This window comes from Enoplosus armatus, chromosome 9, assembly GCF_043641665.1.
Source record: "Enoplosus armatus isolate fEnoArm2 chromosome 9, fEnoArm2.hap1, whole genome shotgun sequence".
NCBI classification, from domain to species: domain Eukaryota; kingdom Metazoa; phylum Chordata; class Actinopteri; order Centrarchiformes; family Enoplosidae; genus Enoplosus; species Enoplosus armatus.
In genome coordinates, this window is record NC_092188.1 from 5,745,911 (window position 1) to 5,765,478 (window position 19,568).

Here is a 19,568-nt window from a genome sequence, read left to right on the forward strand (position 1 = left end):
CCTGCTTTCAGTCTTTGTCCTGGTTTAAGTTAACCAGCTGCTGGCTGTAGCTTAATATTGAACAAACAAATATGAGAGTGGTGTCAAAGTTCTCATTTAAGTAAGAAAGCGAAAAAGCACTTTTCCCAAAACCTCAAACTATGCAAAGCATTTTATCAATGAACAAAAATATACAATAACCTCAAAACGTTTCTATAAAGAATCTGTAAATGATAAAACTCACAGGAGTTCATTTTCAGTTACAAGCATTATTTATTAGCTTTACATCATGAGTAAATGTTATGTAGCTACATGAAAATCATTCTGTACAATTTCTCTTTTACAGATGTCAGGTAATTGAATGTGATAACTGCAGTTTCGACCTATGAAGTGAAAAGAACAGTTACAAAACCGTGATGCTACCCAAACAGTAAAGGCTATGGCTTTGGTCTTTACAGCAGGTACTATCAAACAAAGTACTTACAAAATAAACTTGGTTTCATAACATATGAATAGCCGTTAATACATTGTGTCATCAGTATATTCATGAAAATCTTTGGAAGAGTACAATACCAATCTTTTTCCATTCATCACAGAGTTAATTTACCCTCATGTTTTGTCCATTTTTAAGAAGGAATGTGACAAAGACAACATCATAATGCCCTTATAAAAACAGACCGTAGCGTCATATCACCTTCATTTCAGACAGGGTTCAGCTCAGGTGCATCCTGGATGGAGTGTGCTTGTTTTTCTGTTTTGTTTTTTTTCTAGCACATTTGGGTTCTTCTCCTGTGTTATCCCGTTCAGGTGTGAAATGCATCGTCCTCAGTAATACGAGCTCAGGTGGGAGTGAGAGGTGGGATGTCTGGTCATGGCTGAGCCAGGATAGATGGGACTGTTGGGTGAGTTCCAGTATGTTGACGGAGGGCCAAAAAAGTTACCAGGGGAGACGGGCATAGGTGCAGGATGGCCGCTCATGAAGTTCATTTTGGGCTGGTGGCTGTGGTAGGGCTGGACGTAAGACATCTCAGTCTGGTACTTAACAATCCCCCCTTCTGCTGAGTGATTCTGGTGTGCCTGCGAGATGCCTTGGAAGTCAAATTTGTAGGCATAGCGCTTGCCGTGCACCTTAGTCATGATGTTCTTATCGTAGTAGTAGCGCAGAGCACGGCTCAGCTTGTCATAGTTCATGTTGGGCTTGCTCTTGCGCTCGCCCCAGCGCTTGGCCACCTCGTCAGGGTCGGTCATCTTGAACTCGCCGTTGGTGCCCTCCCAGGTGATGATGCCGGCGTTGTTGCTGTCGGACAGCAGCTCCAGCAGGAACTGCCACAGCTGGATCTGTCCCGAACCTGGGAGGAATAATGATGAGGAAGCATTAAGGAATCTGGTACTGACTTCATTGGTTGGTCACACAGAGCAAGACAGAATTAGCATTAGTAATTGTGTGAAACGTTTTGTTCATATTTATTCTTAGACCTGTCATATTGGAACATTTTGGGGGACGTAATCATGTGTGTATCAATATCAAGCCTTGAGCACCAAGTAGCCTTTTAAATTAGCATTAGAGTTTTGCATAAAAGGGAAAAAACAGAACTCCTGAACCTCCTGATGCATCCAGCTATTCAGGACCTTGGACAGCTCCTCAGTTTTTAGTCTAACAAAGTTCTTAAGAGTTTTGTTTTGTTTTGTATGGGTTTCTTTCCTAGTAGTAGCATGACACATCTAACTTCTCAGTCAATTTTCTTTTTTTTTTTTCTCCACCAAATGTGACCTTTTCACTGTGTGGCTTGGAGGAAGTGACAGACATCGGGGCAGAAACCTACCCACAGGCCTGTGAGCGCTGGGGTCAGGGAGCTTGTATGGACTTTGTTTGCCTGTTCGGTTCTTGGATGAGCTGAGGACTTGGCCTTCTGTGAGGAAACAGCAGGGCAAACAGTCATTTTGGTGAGTGGGAAGCCAGATTTCGTCTCAGTGTAAGCGTGATGCAATTCTGCTGACACAACAGTTATTGCTTGATGTTTACTCCATTTTGGAAAGTAAGTGCATGTGTGCAAGCCCTTTCTTGCTTTTCTCTCATGTTGCCAAAGCAGACAGTGTAAAGGCCCCATTTGTGTCATCCTTGTTGGTTTAACTTGTGGTGGTTTAGATTCTTACCTGGATTGGCTAGTCGACTGCTAATGGGCCCTAATGTCTGATACGGGTCTGTAAATAAGAAAAAGCATACCATTATTTCATTATATCTTCTTTCTTGCAGATGTTACTTTATTAATCTGTTGAACCTTAATGTTCACAAATCCCCCCTAAATTCCATCTTAAGTGCCTTCAAGATTGGATAAAACCTCTTTCCATGTTGTTCAACATCACATGCATCATAATTGTGCATTGTTCCAGTACTTGGAGCAAGCACTCATTTTGATGGAGGGAAATATTCAAATTACAGGCCACATCTCCGATAGGTCTGGTGTTGTGCTCATTGACGGCCATAACTGCCAGTTGGAGAAACAGTTGAACAATCAGGGTTTTGTAGACGGCATTTAGAAAGGGAATGTAAGTGGACTTCCAGAAATATCAAATCTCTACCTCTGTATTGTTGTAGTGAAAACATGAAAGTCCAGCACAATGTGCGTTTGTAGTGATTTGACCTGTTCATGTGTTGCGAACATGAAAGTACTTGGGACGAGTGGCCTTCATACCTTGCACAATTCTTGGAGCAGGCTCGGTAACTCTTGTACTGTGCTGGTGCTCCATGGTGGGACCTACAAATCAAAAATCAAATAACGTATTTAAATGTATTTGTTTGATGCTGAGCTGTGGCCTAGTTTTTAATTTGCAGAGTCAATTTCTATGCAAAACCAGAAGTTGTTCATGGCTGAAAAATTCATCATGATCATTGGTTTCATATCATCCTCGGTCGTACCTTTTGGCGCTGCAGTCATGGTGTTTGCCGGCCAGCTGTTCCTGCGGCTGATCTCATCAAAACTGCTCTCTGCACACACAAAGAAAACAAGGATGAGACTAGACATTGACAGGCACGTGGCATAAAAAGACTTTGAAGTGGACAGTTCAGCTAGAGCAGGAAGGAAGTCCGTAAATGGAGACAAAGACGATAAGAGTTTGGAGGTCTGAAGATGACCCACAGTTTCTTGGGCAAGCATTCTTTTGTTCAGGTCACCCCTGTCGCGACAAGATTGTGAATTGTGTCCCAGGAGCAGGACCCATGCCCCCCTATTTCCTGTGCCGGTGCAGCTGTTTCCTGTCTGAAACTGGCTGTTGAGTTTTGGATTCATCACAGTTTTGTCAACTGAGGCCAGTGTTGTGCCAAGGAACCTTTTTAGACTCTTGAAACTGTGTAACACGGTTCTGAAACTCAACACATTATTTTTAAATCCCTAAATCATTCAAGTTTACTCTTTTTGGATGGGCTTGAGAATGTGACTCTGAATTCTGAGCTTTGATTTACACCCAGATCTGGACAATATGACTAAAGGGAAATGTTGGCAATTAAACATGAAATTAAAGTGTTCAGAAAGTGTTTTTTTATCATGTCTTTAAATCATGCTGAGTTCATTCAAAGAGAATGAAAAGTGACCTCTTCACCTTTTTGTCGGCAGTTATGCATCAAATAATGAGAGGTGGGAGAAATACTCAGATTCTTTACATAGGCAAAAGTACCAAAACAACACTGTAGAAATACTCCATTAAAAGTCCTGCATTCAAACTCATACTTAAGTACAAGTACAGAAGTATTATCAGCACAAAGTACTATATAAGTATCAATACTAAAAGTACTTGTGCTGCTGAAGATGGCCCCTGTACACTACCTGCTCTGCACCAAACAGCAGGCAGATACAGTTGGTGACTAGCTGGTGAACATAGTGGTGCATTTAGCAGCTAAACAGACAGATGTTTCCCTCAGGAGTCTGAATATTGGACATTCACCAGGTGGCCAGAAACACGACTCCAAACAAATGCTGTTGTTGCTCTGTAGCTGCTGGATGTCTCAATAAGCATCCTGCCTTAACTTAAAAAGTTCATTACATGTCAATGTTCACAACTTGCTTTTGCTGCTCCCAAGTAGCCAAAAAATCAGTTATTGCATGTTTAAGTATTTCTCTACAACACTGCATTTGCGTGATTGTAAATAAGCAACAATCAAAACGTTAGGGGGGGAAAAGCTGATTAAGGAAATAGGTGTTTGTGGCCTTTTTAATGAAAAGGAGGTGATGAAGGAGAGGGGATGATCTCACCTGCTTTCACCTGTAGTCTGGGTTGTTGTGGTGGTGGTGTGTTGTTGGTGGGAGTTGTGGAGTAGGAGAATGTCGGGCTACCTGAAGATAAAAAAAAAAGTAAATATTATATTCTCTTAAGATAGATCAAGTGTCATTGAGTGTCATGAATAGTATTTTGAAATTGAAAGACAAGAGAGGTGTTCATTCGACTCTCTGTCACAAACACTGCAAAATGATGTAATGCGGCCCGTATCAGAAACATGACGACATATTGTATGCAAAATACAGGAAAACCTGCGTTACCAAAGAGGAAGTTACTAAAGACGGCAAATTCAGTTAACAACACGACAAACTTGAGCCTCAAATGACATCATGTTCTTTCAGCCTCAACAGAAAACATTATGAGGACCTCTGAAGTGCCCCTGTATGGCAAGGTGTTTCTATTATTTTGTCCACATCCTCGATTTGACCTCAGTACCTGGGTGTCATGAATCAAATTCAAAAGTAAAGGATAGCGAATCTTTTCAGCGCTACATATTTCACGGTGAGAGCCCTCTGATCCTGCTTACATGCAGGTAAAATACTTTGTGGCCACAGAACAATGACAACCTTTTTATATTGTCTAAACCAAACAATGTTATCAGCTAGACAGAGAGATCTCCGACACGAGGCGAGCCTTACTCTGCCGGAGGTAACTGAGGTGGGAGAGCAGGATGTCTGCGTTGTAGGCCGACGTGAGACGCATCATGTCGTCCTTGGTCATCTTGCACAGGGCCTTGCCGTCCAGCGATTGGAAGAGCATGACGTCCACCTCCTCCAGGACGTACTCCTTGATGGCCCAGTCCAGCCACTGCCGCACGTGGTCCTGTGTCCAAACCTCGGGATCTGGCATAAAGAGGATGGAGGGAGGAGAGTCGCACAAAAATGATGAGAAAAGGCTCCGGATACACTGATTTATAACACGACTTCTTTTTTAAAAAGATTTTGCACATACTATCTGGACTTTTAATTTGAAATAGTTGCTGTTCTGTCTTTCAGAAGGTCCCATAAACAGGAGGTTACAAGGAGAGGAGTCATACAGAAATGATCATAAATTACTCTGTTCAAATTTGTTATCATTTATCGTTATACGTATCATTTACATAACGGATTTCCAGTGCGACTGCTCAAAAATGTGTTTCCTTATTAATGCTTCACAAATCTGAGAACCAAGTGCTTCCATGCTTCACGTTGTTGGATGAAAAGATATAAATGATGTTTTAGCTATTTTTATCTGGTCTTTTACATGGTGCGAGATGTTGGTCTGTTAGTTTCCTAAAAGAGAAAAACACTAGAGGAGGCTGGAGGGAGGAGCGTCACACAGAAATAGTCTGAAGAGCCCGTGGGCAAACATGATTTGTTTGCAGGACATAAAAGTGCTGAGTAACACCGGAAGCTACTGAGATATGAGTACCAGTTGTGATACTTATGATTTTAATACTAATTTTGAAACGGTTGGTGGGTTGTGTATAACCACTCTGCGAAAACAGATGCCTGGTTCAGTCAACAAGGTTACCAGTTCCTACTGTTTTTTTGTGTGTGCTGTTCATATGTTTAGTTTAAAAAAAAAAGAAAAAAAAAAAAGACCTTTTTAAACTTTTTTGTTTGTTGAACTGTGGCACTATCTGCAGGGTATCTTATTTTTGATTATTAATATTTTTTAAATTTAAGGGAATTAATAAAACGCCTTATTTTTGATTATGAAAGGTCTTAAATTTTGAGATGATGCCTAAATCACATTGACACTCACAGTTTAAAGTTTTACATATTATAATATCTAGTGTTTCTTATTTTATTGTAGTTGAAGGTAACAATTCAGGAAGTAAAGTAATTACCGAAAACACTATGCTAAAGACGGCATCAAGTGTGATATTTGTTGTATGTGGTGGTTTTGACAGTCTGTGTTTCTGTGCAGTAGGACTGGACAATAATATTATATTGCATGTTGCTTCGGCGTTTTTTTCTGTTGTCCAAATTAAGGATTTCAAGCAAATTGCAATTAAAAGTTAACAAAATTAGTTGTCTACGGTTTTGTTTTAGATGTGTGAAGGGTTTTTACAGTGGAAGTTTATTGCAGTAAACCTTATATATTGATAGTTTTACATGATTTTGCAGATGTTTGCTATATGGAGATGCATTTGGATAAATATAATATTTAAAAAATAAAATTAGGCATTTTTCATAATGCATATACAGAAAGCTAATTAAAGTACATTTTGTACATCCTACCTTGTCTTTAAATTTCAAAAAATGCTGTAAATGTTCAGTCTTATTTTACATCAGTTGCATTATATTCCATTGCTATACATTTCATATTTCCTATATCACATTACATTAGAAATCCGTTCTACATTTTCATCTTTTTATAAATTACATTTTATATACTGCTAATTGGCAACAGCAAGTATGTTTGTTAGAAACTGATTACAAAATTGTTGTAATTTCTTTATAATCTCTACTTGCAATACAATAATCTGTTTTAATAATTATAATTTCCAGGAGACAGGGTTGATATCGAATAGTTTTACATTCTACACTGCACTGTATCACTTTGCCCAGACACATTATGAAACCTCACACATTTACTCTTATGTATTCTGATTATAGATATTGTACTGTTTTTTTTTTTTTTAATCTCATTTTGTAAAGTTGTATCTTATCCTAAGAATCAGACATTTGTGAGCTTTAATTAATAATTTTAGGTTGAGATTGATCTCAGTGTCTTGGTACAGAATTAAAATATATCTGATTCAGGAAGGTAAACTCATTTCCAGTAGCAAACTATGACTGTGAATTGCCCGTAATATTAGGCAGCAGCTTTAGTTGCCGCGCCCTCCGGTCCTAATTGTCCTTGGTTAACGCATGCTACTGTGATGCAACATCCGTGTATTATGAAGCAGAATAACTTGGTGCTGGTGACTCATTGGTGAATCCCGTCGTCCGCAGAGTGGAGTGTTTAAATCGTCCACTGCCCCTCTCTGGATCGCCGTCAGAAGTGGGATCGCTCCGAACCCTGACTCACTGTAACGTGCACACAAACACGCTGATCTGAACTGCTTATATGATGACTCTTAAAGGATGATAACTGGGAACTGTAAAAGACGGTAAAATATGTCATCAGGTTAGTTTCTAGGTGGCTGGGCCAGTGATTCATGGCGAGGATGAAATGACACAGTAGGTTGTATAAACCTTGACTACGACTACTCTTGATAGTAATGACACATCGCTGTCTTTTACTTAGTGATTTTCCTCTGCAAAGAAAAAGGGAAATCCACTGTGCTCACAGTTCAGCTGTAACAAAAGTTAAAAAGGTCGGAGGCTTCTGGGATGAACATTCAACAAGGTCTTTAGATCAAATATATCGCTCAGCCGAAACTCACAGATGCCAGCGTTGCTGAAATTAAAGCTTTGTAACTTAAACAATGCTTGAACTCGAGTGCCATGGTGTTATTTTGACCGTTTTTGGACACCTTTTTAGTGTCTATAAAGCAATGACTCATCCTTCCTCTTTTGTTTTGTTGTCATGTTCATGTGTTTTAAAGGATGAGGCTGGTGTTATTCTATACTTTTAATTTTGTCAACAAATCCCATGAAAAGGCCAAACCCAGCTATGCTTTAGTCCGTCCCTCAATACTTTGACTTCCCTACCGTGTCTGGGTACAAATATATCGTTTTTGTATAGTTTTTTAAGGCTTAATAACTTCCTAAAATGGCTGGGAGCTGTAGTTTACTCAAACAGGAGTAAATAGTGCATTTGTTGGGAGCTATTTTCAGCTGCGGATTAATACAGTACCCTGATTTACACTTTGACCAAACACTTTAAATAGCATTCATTTTAAACCCTGAAATGATGCTCAACCAGAAACCTGCTATTGTTTAGCTGTGGCACTGGGGAGTAGTGGTTGGTGGTGGTGGTAGTTTGGGGAAGAAGGGTTAGATGCACAAACACATGCTGTGCCCATCTCTGATTCAGTTATTGATATTGCACAAGCCCAGTGTGCCAGCTCTTGGGAAACTGTCTTGTGACGGCGACAGTCTTGTGTGTGAGGATGGAGGGTGATCGAGTGACTCGGCTCACCTGCCGGCACGATGACCCTCTTCTCCTCTGTGGCACTGCTGGGTGGGGTGGCCGTCTGTGGGCTGACGCGGGGCTCCGGGTACGAGGCCTGGTACGACATCGGGGCGCCGTCGTTGCTCATGTGTCTGGAGCGCTTGGTGACACTGCAGTCCACAGGGGACTCACGGCTAGAACAGACACAGGAGAAAGCATTAGGCACATGTTACATGGTTTGTAAATGTTATTCAGTGCCTGTACACTTCAAATAATGAGATGTTTACTGTGGCTGCTAATCTCTAGCAATAGACCGAAGATTTCACAGTTTCAACTGGGTGCAAGTTTATTTCCTGTTGCAGTGTTTGCTAATATCTGTAGCTGGCAGGAGATTAAATTAGCGCCAAACTGTTTCTCACCAACACAATTCCAGTGTTTTTGAACTCGGCCCAGTTAAAAGTAAGTGTTTACTAGGTGGAGATTTACGCATCACTAAATTAAAATGGTTTGCCCCACACAAACTAGTTTTCAGATTAGTTGTAAGTAAATATTTACACCCAGTAACTTCCAGGTGTAACTGGCACATGTCCCACAGGTGGGATCAACCAAGACCACTGGGAATTTAAATGTATTTCCTCAGATGAACAGTGAAAAAACATTCCATGTACTTAAGTAAAAGTATAAACACAACAATGTAGAAATACTCCATTACTATTAAAAGTTCTGAATTCAAAATCCTACTGAAGTAAAAGTACAGAAGCAAAATGTACTCTAAGTATCAAAAGTACTTATTCTGCAGAAACTTGTGACTGATAAAATATTATATATGACATTATTAGATTGTTGATACTGATGCATTAATGCTCATGTAGCATGTTGTGAATGTAGCTGGTCAAGGTGGAGCTAGTTTTAACTACTAATACTGTTTGGTAGTTTAGTCCAGTGGTTCCCACCATAAGGGTTTGGGCCCCTCCTACGGGTCACCAGATAAATCTGAGGGGTCGTGAGAAGATTAATGAGACAGGAAAGATGAAAAAAAGCTAAGTTCTGATGCACCTTTAACATCTTAATCTTGAACAATGAGTTGTATTTTAGAAGTTCGTCATATGTTTTTTAAGTCCAAATTTTACTCTGAAAACGTACTACTACTTAAAACTACAGCTGTCACATGAATATAGTGGAGTAAAAAGTACAGTATTTCCCTCTGAAATGTAGCAGGAAATGGAAATACTCAAGTAAGTACCTCAAAATGTTACCTAAGTACAGAAGTTGAGTAAATACTTTCCACTACTACTTTCCACCGCTGACGATATATAAGCTTTCAGTTAAAGTTAAAACAGCAAAATTACCAAGACTGGAATTCAAACATTTCCATCAGTGGTGGGAAACAACAAGGGACTCTGGGTTGTGTTTGGTAAGTGAACAATAAACATTTTAGGGTCTGGAAAAACCCAAAATGTTACACGGATCGTGACAAAGCTATAGTCAGCAATCCGGGAACTGGTGCTCCCTGGTGGCCTCGGCCTGTCCTGACTCACCTGGTTCCATTGACGTGTTCACCTCTTTTCCCAGGGTTTTGCGCAGCTGACCCCACCCACTCCGGCTCGGTCGGCTCGGGACTCTGCTTGGAGGCCTGGCTGAACCCGCCGGGCGACGTCATCTCGGTCTTCATGTGCATGGCCGGGGCTCCGGTGTAGGGCGGCTCGAATATGGGCTGATCCTCACTCACTACGGACAGCGCTTCCTGTCCAACAGAGCCACAGCAGTCAGTGTCTGCCATTAATGTGTCAGGTCACAGCCTGTGGAAACTGTCTTTTTCCACATACAGACTCTGTTTATTCCACCTACGATTCTTCAGTGAACATGAACACGAGTAAAACCTCATTAGCTATATCGGCTGTAGGAGTAATAATAACAGCACAACAGCCTTTTTGATTGAATTATTGGATGCACTGACTGCTTTTTAGCAGTGTTCTTGAATTCAGCCAGTCCTCTGTGGGGTTTATTGACTTGCTCAGAGGTACTTGAAGAGTAGATTTTGATGAGTTGAGTTTTTCCTAGCTCTGTCAAGCTTCAAACTGGCAATCTTCTGGTCTTATGCTTTCTTTTCGCTGCCACAAGAAATTGCATAATGACTATGAGGCTTATAATTCAGTGGTATTGTCCTGTGATTGATTGAAAGTTTTAAGTGTATGGTTAATCTAAACAATCAGAGAGACAGGAGGTTATCAAACCACTTAGAAAAACACTCAGGAGTGAAATGACAAGTAAACTGCTCAGAAATGGTGTAAAGGCAGTCAGGAGGCTGTCTAATCTTTAAAGAACATCAGTAACCTTAACCACAGTTTTATTTTGTCGTTAGGATCGGGGTTGCGGGGGGGGGAGTTAGCTCAAGGTGGAGTCTAATTGAGATTTAAGTCTGTCTTCCTGTGTTCAGCACCTACAGGGAGGCCTCAAAACCACCCCAAGATGGCACTTTCATCCCATGCACTTGGGAGGGCAAACGCCGGACCTGTTGTTCTGTCTGCTGCTCACATTAAGTGTGTGCATGTGCGATGCGACCACGGCAGTCTGAGCGGGTGCAAGTGCGTGTTTGTTTAGAGGAGTTGAGCATTGTCTTTGGGCCTTGTACGTCAGTGCCGTGCTTTTTCAGTGGCCTACAGGAAACCTGGCCGCCATGTGCAGAGGAACCTTTTGGCACAGGCCAAGGGAGAGGAAATGGTGGAGAAGGGGGGCACAGTGTAAAAATGTGGGTCACTTTAAAGCTGCAAAACAACCCTAAAGGCCTCTGGTCAGGGGATGAGAGGAGGGGGGGGGTCGGGTTCATTGGACAGCAAGAAGAGTATAGCCTTGATTGAAGTGCCGCTTTTGCATTGTGTTTTTCTTGCCTGTTGTTTTTTTTTTAGCTCAATTGTTGCCATCGCCTTGTGAACCACATTTTAATGCATGGCACGCAGTTTGGCATTTCCTCGAGGCTGCAGACAAACTGATACAAAAGTCAGCAGTGTGTGGGATTTCAGCAACCTGCTGCTGCTGTTGCTGCTGCTGTATAATGGATACGCCCTTTTTTTTTTTAAGCAAGCAAGCAAGCACAGGCAACATGTTTTTGTTAAAGAAATCACAGTTTGATTTCACCTGAAACACATATTACCTGATATTAGTTACTCATCATTTAAAGACACAGATGATAAAAATATATAAAATGTTATGTTATATGTAAATTAAAAGATTGCACACTGTCAGACTCACAATGGACAAAATACAAAATCGATGCAGCACAATAAGAGATATTGTCTTTTTTATTCCATGCGTTTTCCTTCCTTGTTAAAACCTGGTGCCTACTTTACCCAGAATGCAACTCGCTGACATTTTGGTCAGAGATTCAGGTGTGTGATGCTAGTAGCATCTAATGTAGCCTCGAGCCGCTAGCTTGCAGCAGACAGAGTTCTGGTAAACTCACTTTTCCAACAGATCACTTGAGGCACACATGCAGGTAGTTCCCCTTAAATGTTAAATACTGTAAGTGAATAAAAGCATAAAATGTTGTAAATTTAGGGCTCACATTTTTAGATGATCGATATCTAATTTTGCATGCTAACTAAAAGCTCAGATATGTTTTTTTAGTGTGATGTGTGTTTTGCACGTGACCAAGTGTTTCACTGGACTTCATATTGTCCTGCTCAGCTTTCTTTTGACTGCACTCCTAATTTTCTTCTGAAGCCGATTGCTTTGTTTTACTTCTGTTACGATGTCCTCTTTCCCCCAGTCTTCCTCTCACACACCGAGTGCCTTCGGAGGCCCTTTTCTCTGTGCAGAAGTGAAACAGTTTGCTGTCGACCGCATGTTTTATCCTGCTTTCAGCCAATTCTCATGAGAAGACATGATAGTGAAGAGTTTTACTGTGTTTAAAGTAAAAAAACACAGTAAAAAAGTATTTTGGTGCTCAAACTGTTGATATTATCGTTACTTGCAGTCACTCATCACGTTCAGTTTTGAGCACAGTACATTCAGTGACAAGCTCATGCTTTTACAACCACAAACGCACACTCCCGCTCTTTCTTTATCTTCCCCTTGTGCTCTCTCCCTCTCTTTCTCTCTCCTCTCTGCACACTGATACAAATATACCAAAATGTGGCCTGACCGCTAATGCCACAACTGACTTCCTGTTCAATGTGTTTCAGCCTGTTGCTCAGTGACACAAAACAGGTTTTAAAAACATGACCTTCTTGAGGCTGACGCTGCCTTGTGCCTCAGTGTCCTAAAATCTACACCGGTTGTGTTCAGTTTGATAGTAAACACCTCAACCTCTTCGCTTGCTGTGAGAGCACAAACATGAAGTCCTGCGTGGAAACTTTTGACACGGCTTTTATGTCAGCAGCTTTTCGCAGGTTGCATCATGAAGTCTTGCCCAAACCAAGAGCTTAGAGCGTGACCACATGCTGTTTACGACAGGGGCGTTCATACTTCTTATATCTTTAGATTACAGTTTAAATGCAGGATAAAGGCAAAAAAAAAAAAAAAAAAAGTACACCACCACCATGTTTGACTTGGATTCCCTAACCTAAGATGCAGTTAAATAGCTCCAGCTCCAATTATATGTTTCTACTTTTACCTGTTTCTAAGTGTTTTTTGGTAGAATATCGAAAGGGATATTACAACACAGTCTGAATGAGATAATTTTAGGTGGTAGTCATGTCATGAATCAGACATGGCGGGTGTTGCTACTGTTTCAAAGAACAAGGGCTCTCAATGTTTAATGCCAGGTACTTTGAATTAAATTAGATAACACAATTTTCTCCATGCTTGTACTCATTTTCAATCAATTCATCAATAATTAAGTATTTTGTTTGTTTGTTGCCTGGCTGGAGCCCCTCTGAGAACCACATCTGGTAACTATAGGGCTGTAACTAGTGATTATTTTCTCCAATTAATCATTTGGTCTGTAAAACCTTCTTGAAGCCAAGGTGTCGTCATCAAATGTTTTTGTCTTGTTTTGTCCTACTGTGACAAATTGTAAGACAATTCTATCATTTGAGAAGCTGGAAGGATCAAATTTATTTAGCATTTTTGCTTGAAAAAAATGGCTAATCAATTATCAAAATAGTTGCTAATCGTTTCAGCTCTACTGGTAACGTAAAACCAGTGATTCCCAATGGGTCGCCAAATGATTAGCAGAAAAACAACACATTTCTGCTGCAGTAAATTGTCTTTATTTTGTTGAGATTTTCATCTAATCTTTGTTTTGTTTTTTTCTTGTGAATTAATGGATAATTTTACATTTCTATATCTCCTAAAAAACGTATTCAAATAAAACCAGGGGGGAAATGCTCTTGGTAAGAACAGGCAGATGAACAGTGTGCAACCTGTGGGGGTCACAAGAAGACATTGTTTTGTTAGAAGCCAGAAAGGTTGGGAACAACTGCCCCAAACTGCAACCAAGGATGTGGTTAACAACTACCTTCTTGCATTCACCAGTTACATAAATCAGTTTTGGAAACAACAATATATTAGAAAGAAGAAGCTGGTGACATATTTTGGTACCATCACCATCCTACAGTAACGTGCACTGCAGCATGATAAACAATCCACATTTCATTCAGGCTGCTGTTGATCATCCCTAATCCTTTTTTTTTACCCTGAACTGATGATTTTATGTGAAATCTCAGATGGAGACTGATACTGAACTTATCTGATTATTAACAGCAGCAAACATACAAATGAAAATACTTTTTAACTAAGTTGTTACTGAGCTCCTGTTTCCACCACAAATGGCTTCCAGGTACTTTAAGAACATTTTAATAAACACGTCAAATGTGTGTCAGCTCCCATCAAGGCTTTGTTAGGCGGATATTTATATGGATTAAAAACACCACAGTCACACCAAACAAGGTGTAGCCTACAATATCAGGCGAGAGATCAAGTTGTGCAAAAGCACAGCCCTGTGTGTGCTCGCCATGTCTGAGGCAAGTGGCAGAAAGCAGAAGTAAAAGTTAAGGCAAGCAGATTTTGCAAAGGCCTGAGCAGCTGCGCTTTCTGCTACACAAACAACGGTGCGGTTTTCACAGCTCGGAGCCTGACAGCACGAAGGCCTCTGCAGGCCGCAGACACTGGGCCAGGCCCGGTTCTCCCTCACCTCTCAGCCCGTGCGAGCGGCCAACGTAGAGTTAAAACAATGCAACGCCTGAGTTTGTCCACTTCGTTTCTTTCTGGCGAGGCTTTGTTGCCTTTTTCGACATTTTTTTCTAGTCCACGGAGCGGAAATGTGTGCGGAAAGTCTGAGGTTTGAGACAGGAAGCCTGCTGAGTTCAGATAACGACACCTGACAAGCGCTCCCGTTTGCAGCTATAAATTATACTTAAAATAACCTCAAACACACAGTCTGCTGCGACAGAGTACAAGAGAATAATTATCTGAATAATAATGATAATTACATTTTATCAACGAAGAATCCCGCACGTGTGCCAGCATGTAAACAGCAAGAAACCAAAATATAAAATAGAAATATACTTTTTAACGGACTAAAGTCATGATTTAAGTTTTCGTGTCAGGATGTCCTCGTTTTCCTGCACTGGCCCTTTAATTACTCACTTCTTTTCATGTCACAACGAAAATAATGTAACTTGATTTACTTTACCGACCAAAGTGCATCAGTATACATAAACATATTTTTTTTTAGAAACAAAACAAGAGAGAAATATATATCAGGCTAGTTCCTCAATCTACTGAGGCCCCTTTTTTTATAAGCATTTCTGGTTTTAAACTGGCTCATTTTGTTTGAAATATCAAGTAATTCGTTAAAATAGATCGTTAGGGTTAAGAAATTAAGAAGTTCAATATTGCGTCGAAATTAGGAGACCTTATTCAGAAGGGGGAAAGAATATTTTATTGCAGAAATAGAAAATAAAAGCCTACATGCCATATTAGACGCACATGCGCTAAAAGAAAACCCATGAATCTTGTATATTTGTGGCCTACATCATCAGATGGGCCTAAGAAAGGTTTGCCTTTTCACTCGTTGCGCAATAATCAGTTTTCAGTGTTAATTTCATGAAAAAAAGATGCTCTTCAGTTTGAATTCTTGACATGGAGGCCTTTATTTCTGCATTTCTTAGAAGAAGATAAGAAAGTGAAACAATTACTGCGTTGTGGTCGTCCGGAGAAGATAAACAGGTGTAACTGTAACAGTATGAAATGTGAAATACCAGTCATCTGATGGAAATGGATCCTCCTGCTCTTTAAAAACGGGCTCATGTATCCAAGTTGATCCCTGCCCGACGCGCACCAATAAAGTCCTGCATTCCTCCATTAACTTATTCTTCGTTAGAGAAAAAGAAAGCCGTTAAATGGCCAGTAATTTCACCCTCCGTGCGGTACTTTCGTTGATGTTTTTGCGGCTCTGTGGATAGTGCGGGATGAGCTCGATTAAACGCAGCAATTAGAGAAAAAAAGAATCGCGTGCGTTTGGAAATCCTCTTTTACGCGTGTAGTGTTTTTATCTGAGTGTAAAGATGTAGTGGTTAGTTGTGTTATTATAGAGCCGACATACAACCACGAACGGGAAGGAAGAGGAAATTTTGTACAAGAAGGAAAGAGTGGGGAGCTCGCATCACCGCCTTGACTCTCTCACTCAGCAGACTCAGGGCTGCTGTGGGTGGCCGCCTGTCGTTTTCTCCAGCGGCAGCGTTAAAAAGCGATTCAAACACTCACCTTTATCGTACAGTCCATTGCAGCAGCCTCGCGGTCTTTGTCATTTAGTCGTTTTTGTAAATGTTACAGCTAATTTGGCCTTCTAACCGCACTTCAATGCATGCAGGGGTGCATTGGCTCTATGTCGCAAACCATTGCAGTTACAATTTTTTTGCTCACAGACCATAACCGGATGGCAAGTCTCTCTCTCTCTCTCTCTCTCTCTCTCTCTCTCTCTCTCTCTCTCTCTCTCTCTCTCGCTCTCTCTCTCTCTCTCTCGCTCTCTAAATTGGGAAGTGAAGTCACTCTTTAACACTGAAGTTGCTTCTCATGAAACCAACACTTACTGCTCAGAAGGACAAAACAAAACGCTCTGTAGTTTGAGTGTGTGTGTGTGTGTTAGATTATTTATGCGTAGAGTCATTTAAAGTTTTCACCTAAGACAACAAGATTTTTAGCCTTTCGCACAAGTTTAACCACAGTGAAAATGAAAGAAGCCTCTGACTACTGAATGTCTTTAAAGTGTCACAACCAAAAGTAGCTTTTGTGGTCAAAAACATTACAAAAAACTCTACAAAATCTGTGCTTTTGGAGACATGCCCAAGTGGCCAGGCACCAGACTATTGACAGGTGTTTCAGCGCATTAGACACCAGTATACCTATAAGATCTAAATCCTTTCGATATGTGGGGGCCAAAATAATGGACCACATAAGGTGAGACACTCTGAGTCTTTTACAGTTTTTAAAGTTTGTAAAAATGTAAGAAAATGGAAAGGCAACTTTCACTTAAATCTGTACTTTAACATAAAATATAGCAGTCGTTTTCATCCTTTTTAATGCTTTCATTGTGTTTGCGTTAGATCATATGTATACTTTAGTTTATTGTAGTTAGGGTGTTATATGTTGTTTGTGCCTCAATAGGTGGGAGGAGAAAAAAAGGACAAATCAATCTCGAGCAAGCCGGAACAAAGTTTGGTCAATTTGGTCCCATCCAGCCCATCGAACCACCTCCGATCCTCTGACGGATCAGATCAGGGGTTCCCAAACTGCAGCTCAGAGTCCTCGATGGGTTTATAGGCTGTTCTGGGAGGCCCCAAGCTAAATTAGTTTCATTTCATTGTTATCCTTTTATCATCCTCAAACAGCTAATTGATCTAACAGCCCTGTCTAGTGTTTTTTTCATGGAGAACCAGGATATCTCTCGACTGTTACCTTAATAAAGAAAAGGAAGTCTGTCCTTAAACAGTAGTCAGGTGCCCATATTTAAAACACCCCTTTTTATGAGACCGCTGTTGCCAAAGGTAGTCAAATCAAGGGGAGATCTTCCAAAGTTTCTGACATTTTAGTACAAATTTCCCTCTTTTTGTTACTATCCTCCCTCAGCAGCTCAGCAGGGGAACACAAAGAAGGAATTTTAGACTAAAAAGACAAACTTTGGAAGACTGCTGAAGCTTTAGATGAGCTTTTGAACACATTTGTGCACAAAACGAGAACTGTGGATTTTGTCCCCCATCACTTTCATTATGAATGGATCTCTTAAAGGCCAGTATGAACTGGAGGAAAAGATTACAGCAAGTAAAACCTGTTTCAATGTTCATATGGGCACCTGGCTACTGTTTTAAGAGAGACTTCCTTTTCTTTCAGGTAACAGTTGAGTGAGGAATATCCTGCGTCTCCATTAAAAAAAGACTAGACGGGGCTATTAGATCAATTAGCTGTTTGAGGATGACTTGAAAACCTTGTGAACCTATCCTTCAACTTCCTGAATGTTCATGGAAATAACCCAATGCTACAGGCGTTTTATAAGCAGTAGAAAGAATAGCAAATAAAAGTATGGCACTTGATTTAACGATCCGCTTTAGCTAAAGATACAAGTCGGCCACCAACCTTGACTTCTGCTAAAAAAAAAGTTTAAAAAAAGAATAAAACAGCCACTTTTTAGCCTTGGGAGCAGTTGTTGGGAGTTGTTGGACTTCTGGAAAGTTGAATTTCAAGTTGTAAAGTCAGTAAAAGTAGAATTTTTAAACTACTCCTCAGTTTGAATATGAGGACTAAATATCATTGCTACAATCTAGAGACTTAACACTGCCATGATGCTGCCACTCCAGACTGCCATAAAAACTTGTACTATTATTATTTATCTGGCAGATTTGGTGCTTTTCTCTCTCTCCATGACGGTTCACTTTATCTGTGATTATCCCGGGTGGTGGATTCCTGGTAGTTTACTGCAGACGGTTGTTAATCACCTCGTGTTGTGTAACTTTATCCCGGTTGTGTCCCTTGTCTTGAGGTGGGGCTCCCAATCACGACTCCCGTCTCCCACCGACGCGCACGATTTCACCCAGCTCCACTTTTCCAGATGGAGCTGGCCCTCAGCGCGCGCGCGTGTGTGCGTGTGTGTGTGCGTGTGTGTGTGTGTGTGTGTGTTTTCTTCCCTGTCGGAGGAGAATAGCAGAGATGTTTGTTTATACAAGGCCCTGGGCTCGGCCTTATCTGCCGCAGCCACTCACGCCGTGATTTCAGACTTTCTTCAACGAGCACTTGTGTGTTTTTTTACGGGCCATTGTTTTGTCGAATGGTTTCTAAAGATACAGAGATTTTTTTTTTCTTTTCTTCCTCCCACCTCATTAGAAACCGACTGCTCTGATTTCAAAAGGCTGCACTTCATCCCCACCCAAACTGCGGCTCAGTGATTTAGTCCCGGCTGCCAGACGATCAGAGTGACCGCATTCACCGCGTGCCATGCCATCAATATTAATATAGTGTTTCAGCCTCAGTAGATGTTTAATTAACGGTCCTTCGTGCTTTGCACCACTTAACAAAGCGTCCACTCAGTGTCCGCAACAGTTAAAGCACCTTATTGACTTTCAGAAAGTTGCATGATGTGTTATAGCGACCTGCCACGTGCCTATAGGCTGCTGCAGGTGTACTCTACTATCGTGTGCATTATGTTATTATGTTGTATTAGATTAATCTCATTAGATGTCTTCAAATGTCTTGTTTTGTCTCACTAGCAGTTCATTTTTTTTTGCTTAAAGAAATGACTTAAACATTTAATCAATTATCAGATTTGCTAATTTTCTGTCAATCGACTAATCGTTTCAGCTCCACTCGTTTATTAGGGTCGCTTTTTAACATCTGATGAGGGACAACAGATGCAGATCATTCACAGTGTTTATTCTGTTGAGCAGTGAGCAATGTTCCTGACACATTGACAAATAAAGCACAAATAAATAATAATACCGTGTAGTTTTAGCAACATTATTGTGTTCTTTGGGGTGGCGTTAATTATGATAGTTGCTCCTGTAAGAGATTTAGTGTAGTGGCTGTGGCTTGGCTTTGTTATGCTTTAGACTAATGTGTTTTTAATCTTATATTTTTAGGATAAAATAGGGACTTTCACATTGAGTTACTGGTCTTTTTTTAATCATTACTCTTTGGTATTTTCCTTTTTTTAAATCTATTTGTGTTATTAATAAATAATCCTACACTTTCTGCGTGTACAGTGGTTTTATAAGCGATATACGTTTGTCCTTAAGGCATCTGCATTACACTCTATTTCAGCTTGTTGTGATGCTGACCGG

General features: G+C 40.6%; 1 protein-coding gene across 2 annotated transcripts; it reads right to left on the minus strand.

The window, feature by feature from the left end:
* Positions 1-264: 264 nt before the first annotated feature.
* fli1rs (Fli-1 proto-oncogene, ETS transcription factor-related sequence) lies at positions 265-16,114 on the minus strand. Of its 2 annotated transcripts, XM_070911553.1 has the most exons (10): positions 16,006-16,114; positions 9,837-10,042; positions 8,326-8,492; positions 4,890-5,093; positions 4,227-4,307; positions 2,897-2,965; positions 2,673-2,735; positions 2,134-2,181; positions 1,803-1,889; positions 265-1,328 (listed from the first exon to the last, which is right to left on the minus strand). In XM_070911553.1, exons 1-10 carry the CDS (start codon positions 16,021-16,023, stop codon positions 805-807), a joined length of 1,467 nt encoding a protein of 488 aa, XP_070767654.1. In that variant the 5' UTR covers positions 16,024-16,114; the 3' UTR covers positions 265-804. The 2 variants fall into 2 exon arrangements, with proteins under 2 accessions (XP_070767654.1, XP_070767655.1); XM_070911554.1 differs by lacking the exon at positions 1,803-1,889.
* Positions 16,115-19,568: the final 3,454 nt, after the last annotated feature.

Coding starts and splice junctions, on each gene's coding strand:
- fli1rs (XM_070911553.1), bottom strand. Junction 2,182..2,672: donor TGCTCCAAGAATTGTGCAAG/GTATGAAGGCCA, acceptor TCTTATTTACAG/ACCCGTATCAGACATTAGGG. Junction 1,890..2,133: donor CAGTCGACTAGCCAATCCAG/GTAAGAATCTAA, acceptor GTTTCCTCACAG/AAGGCCAAGTCCTCAGCTCA.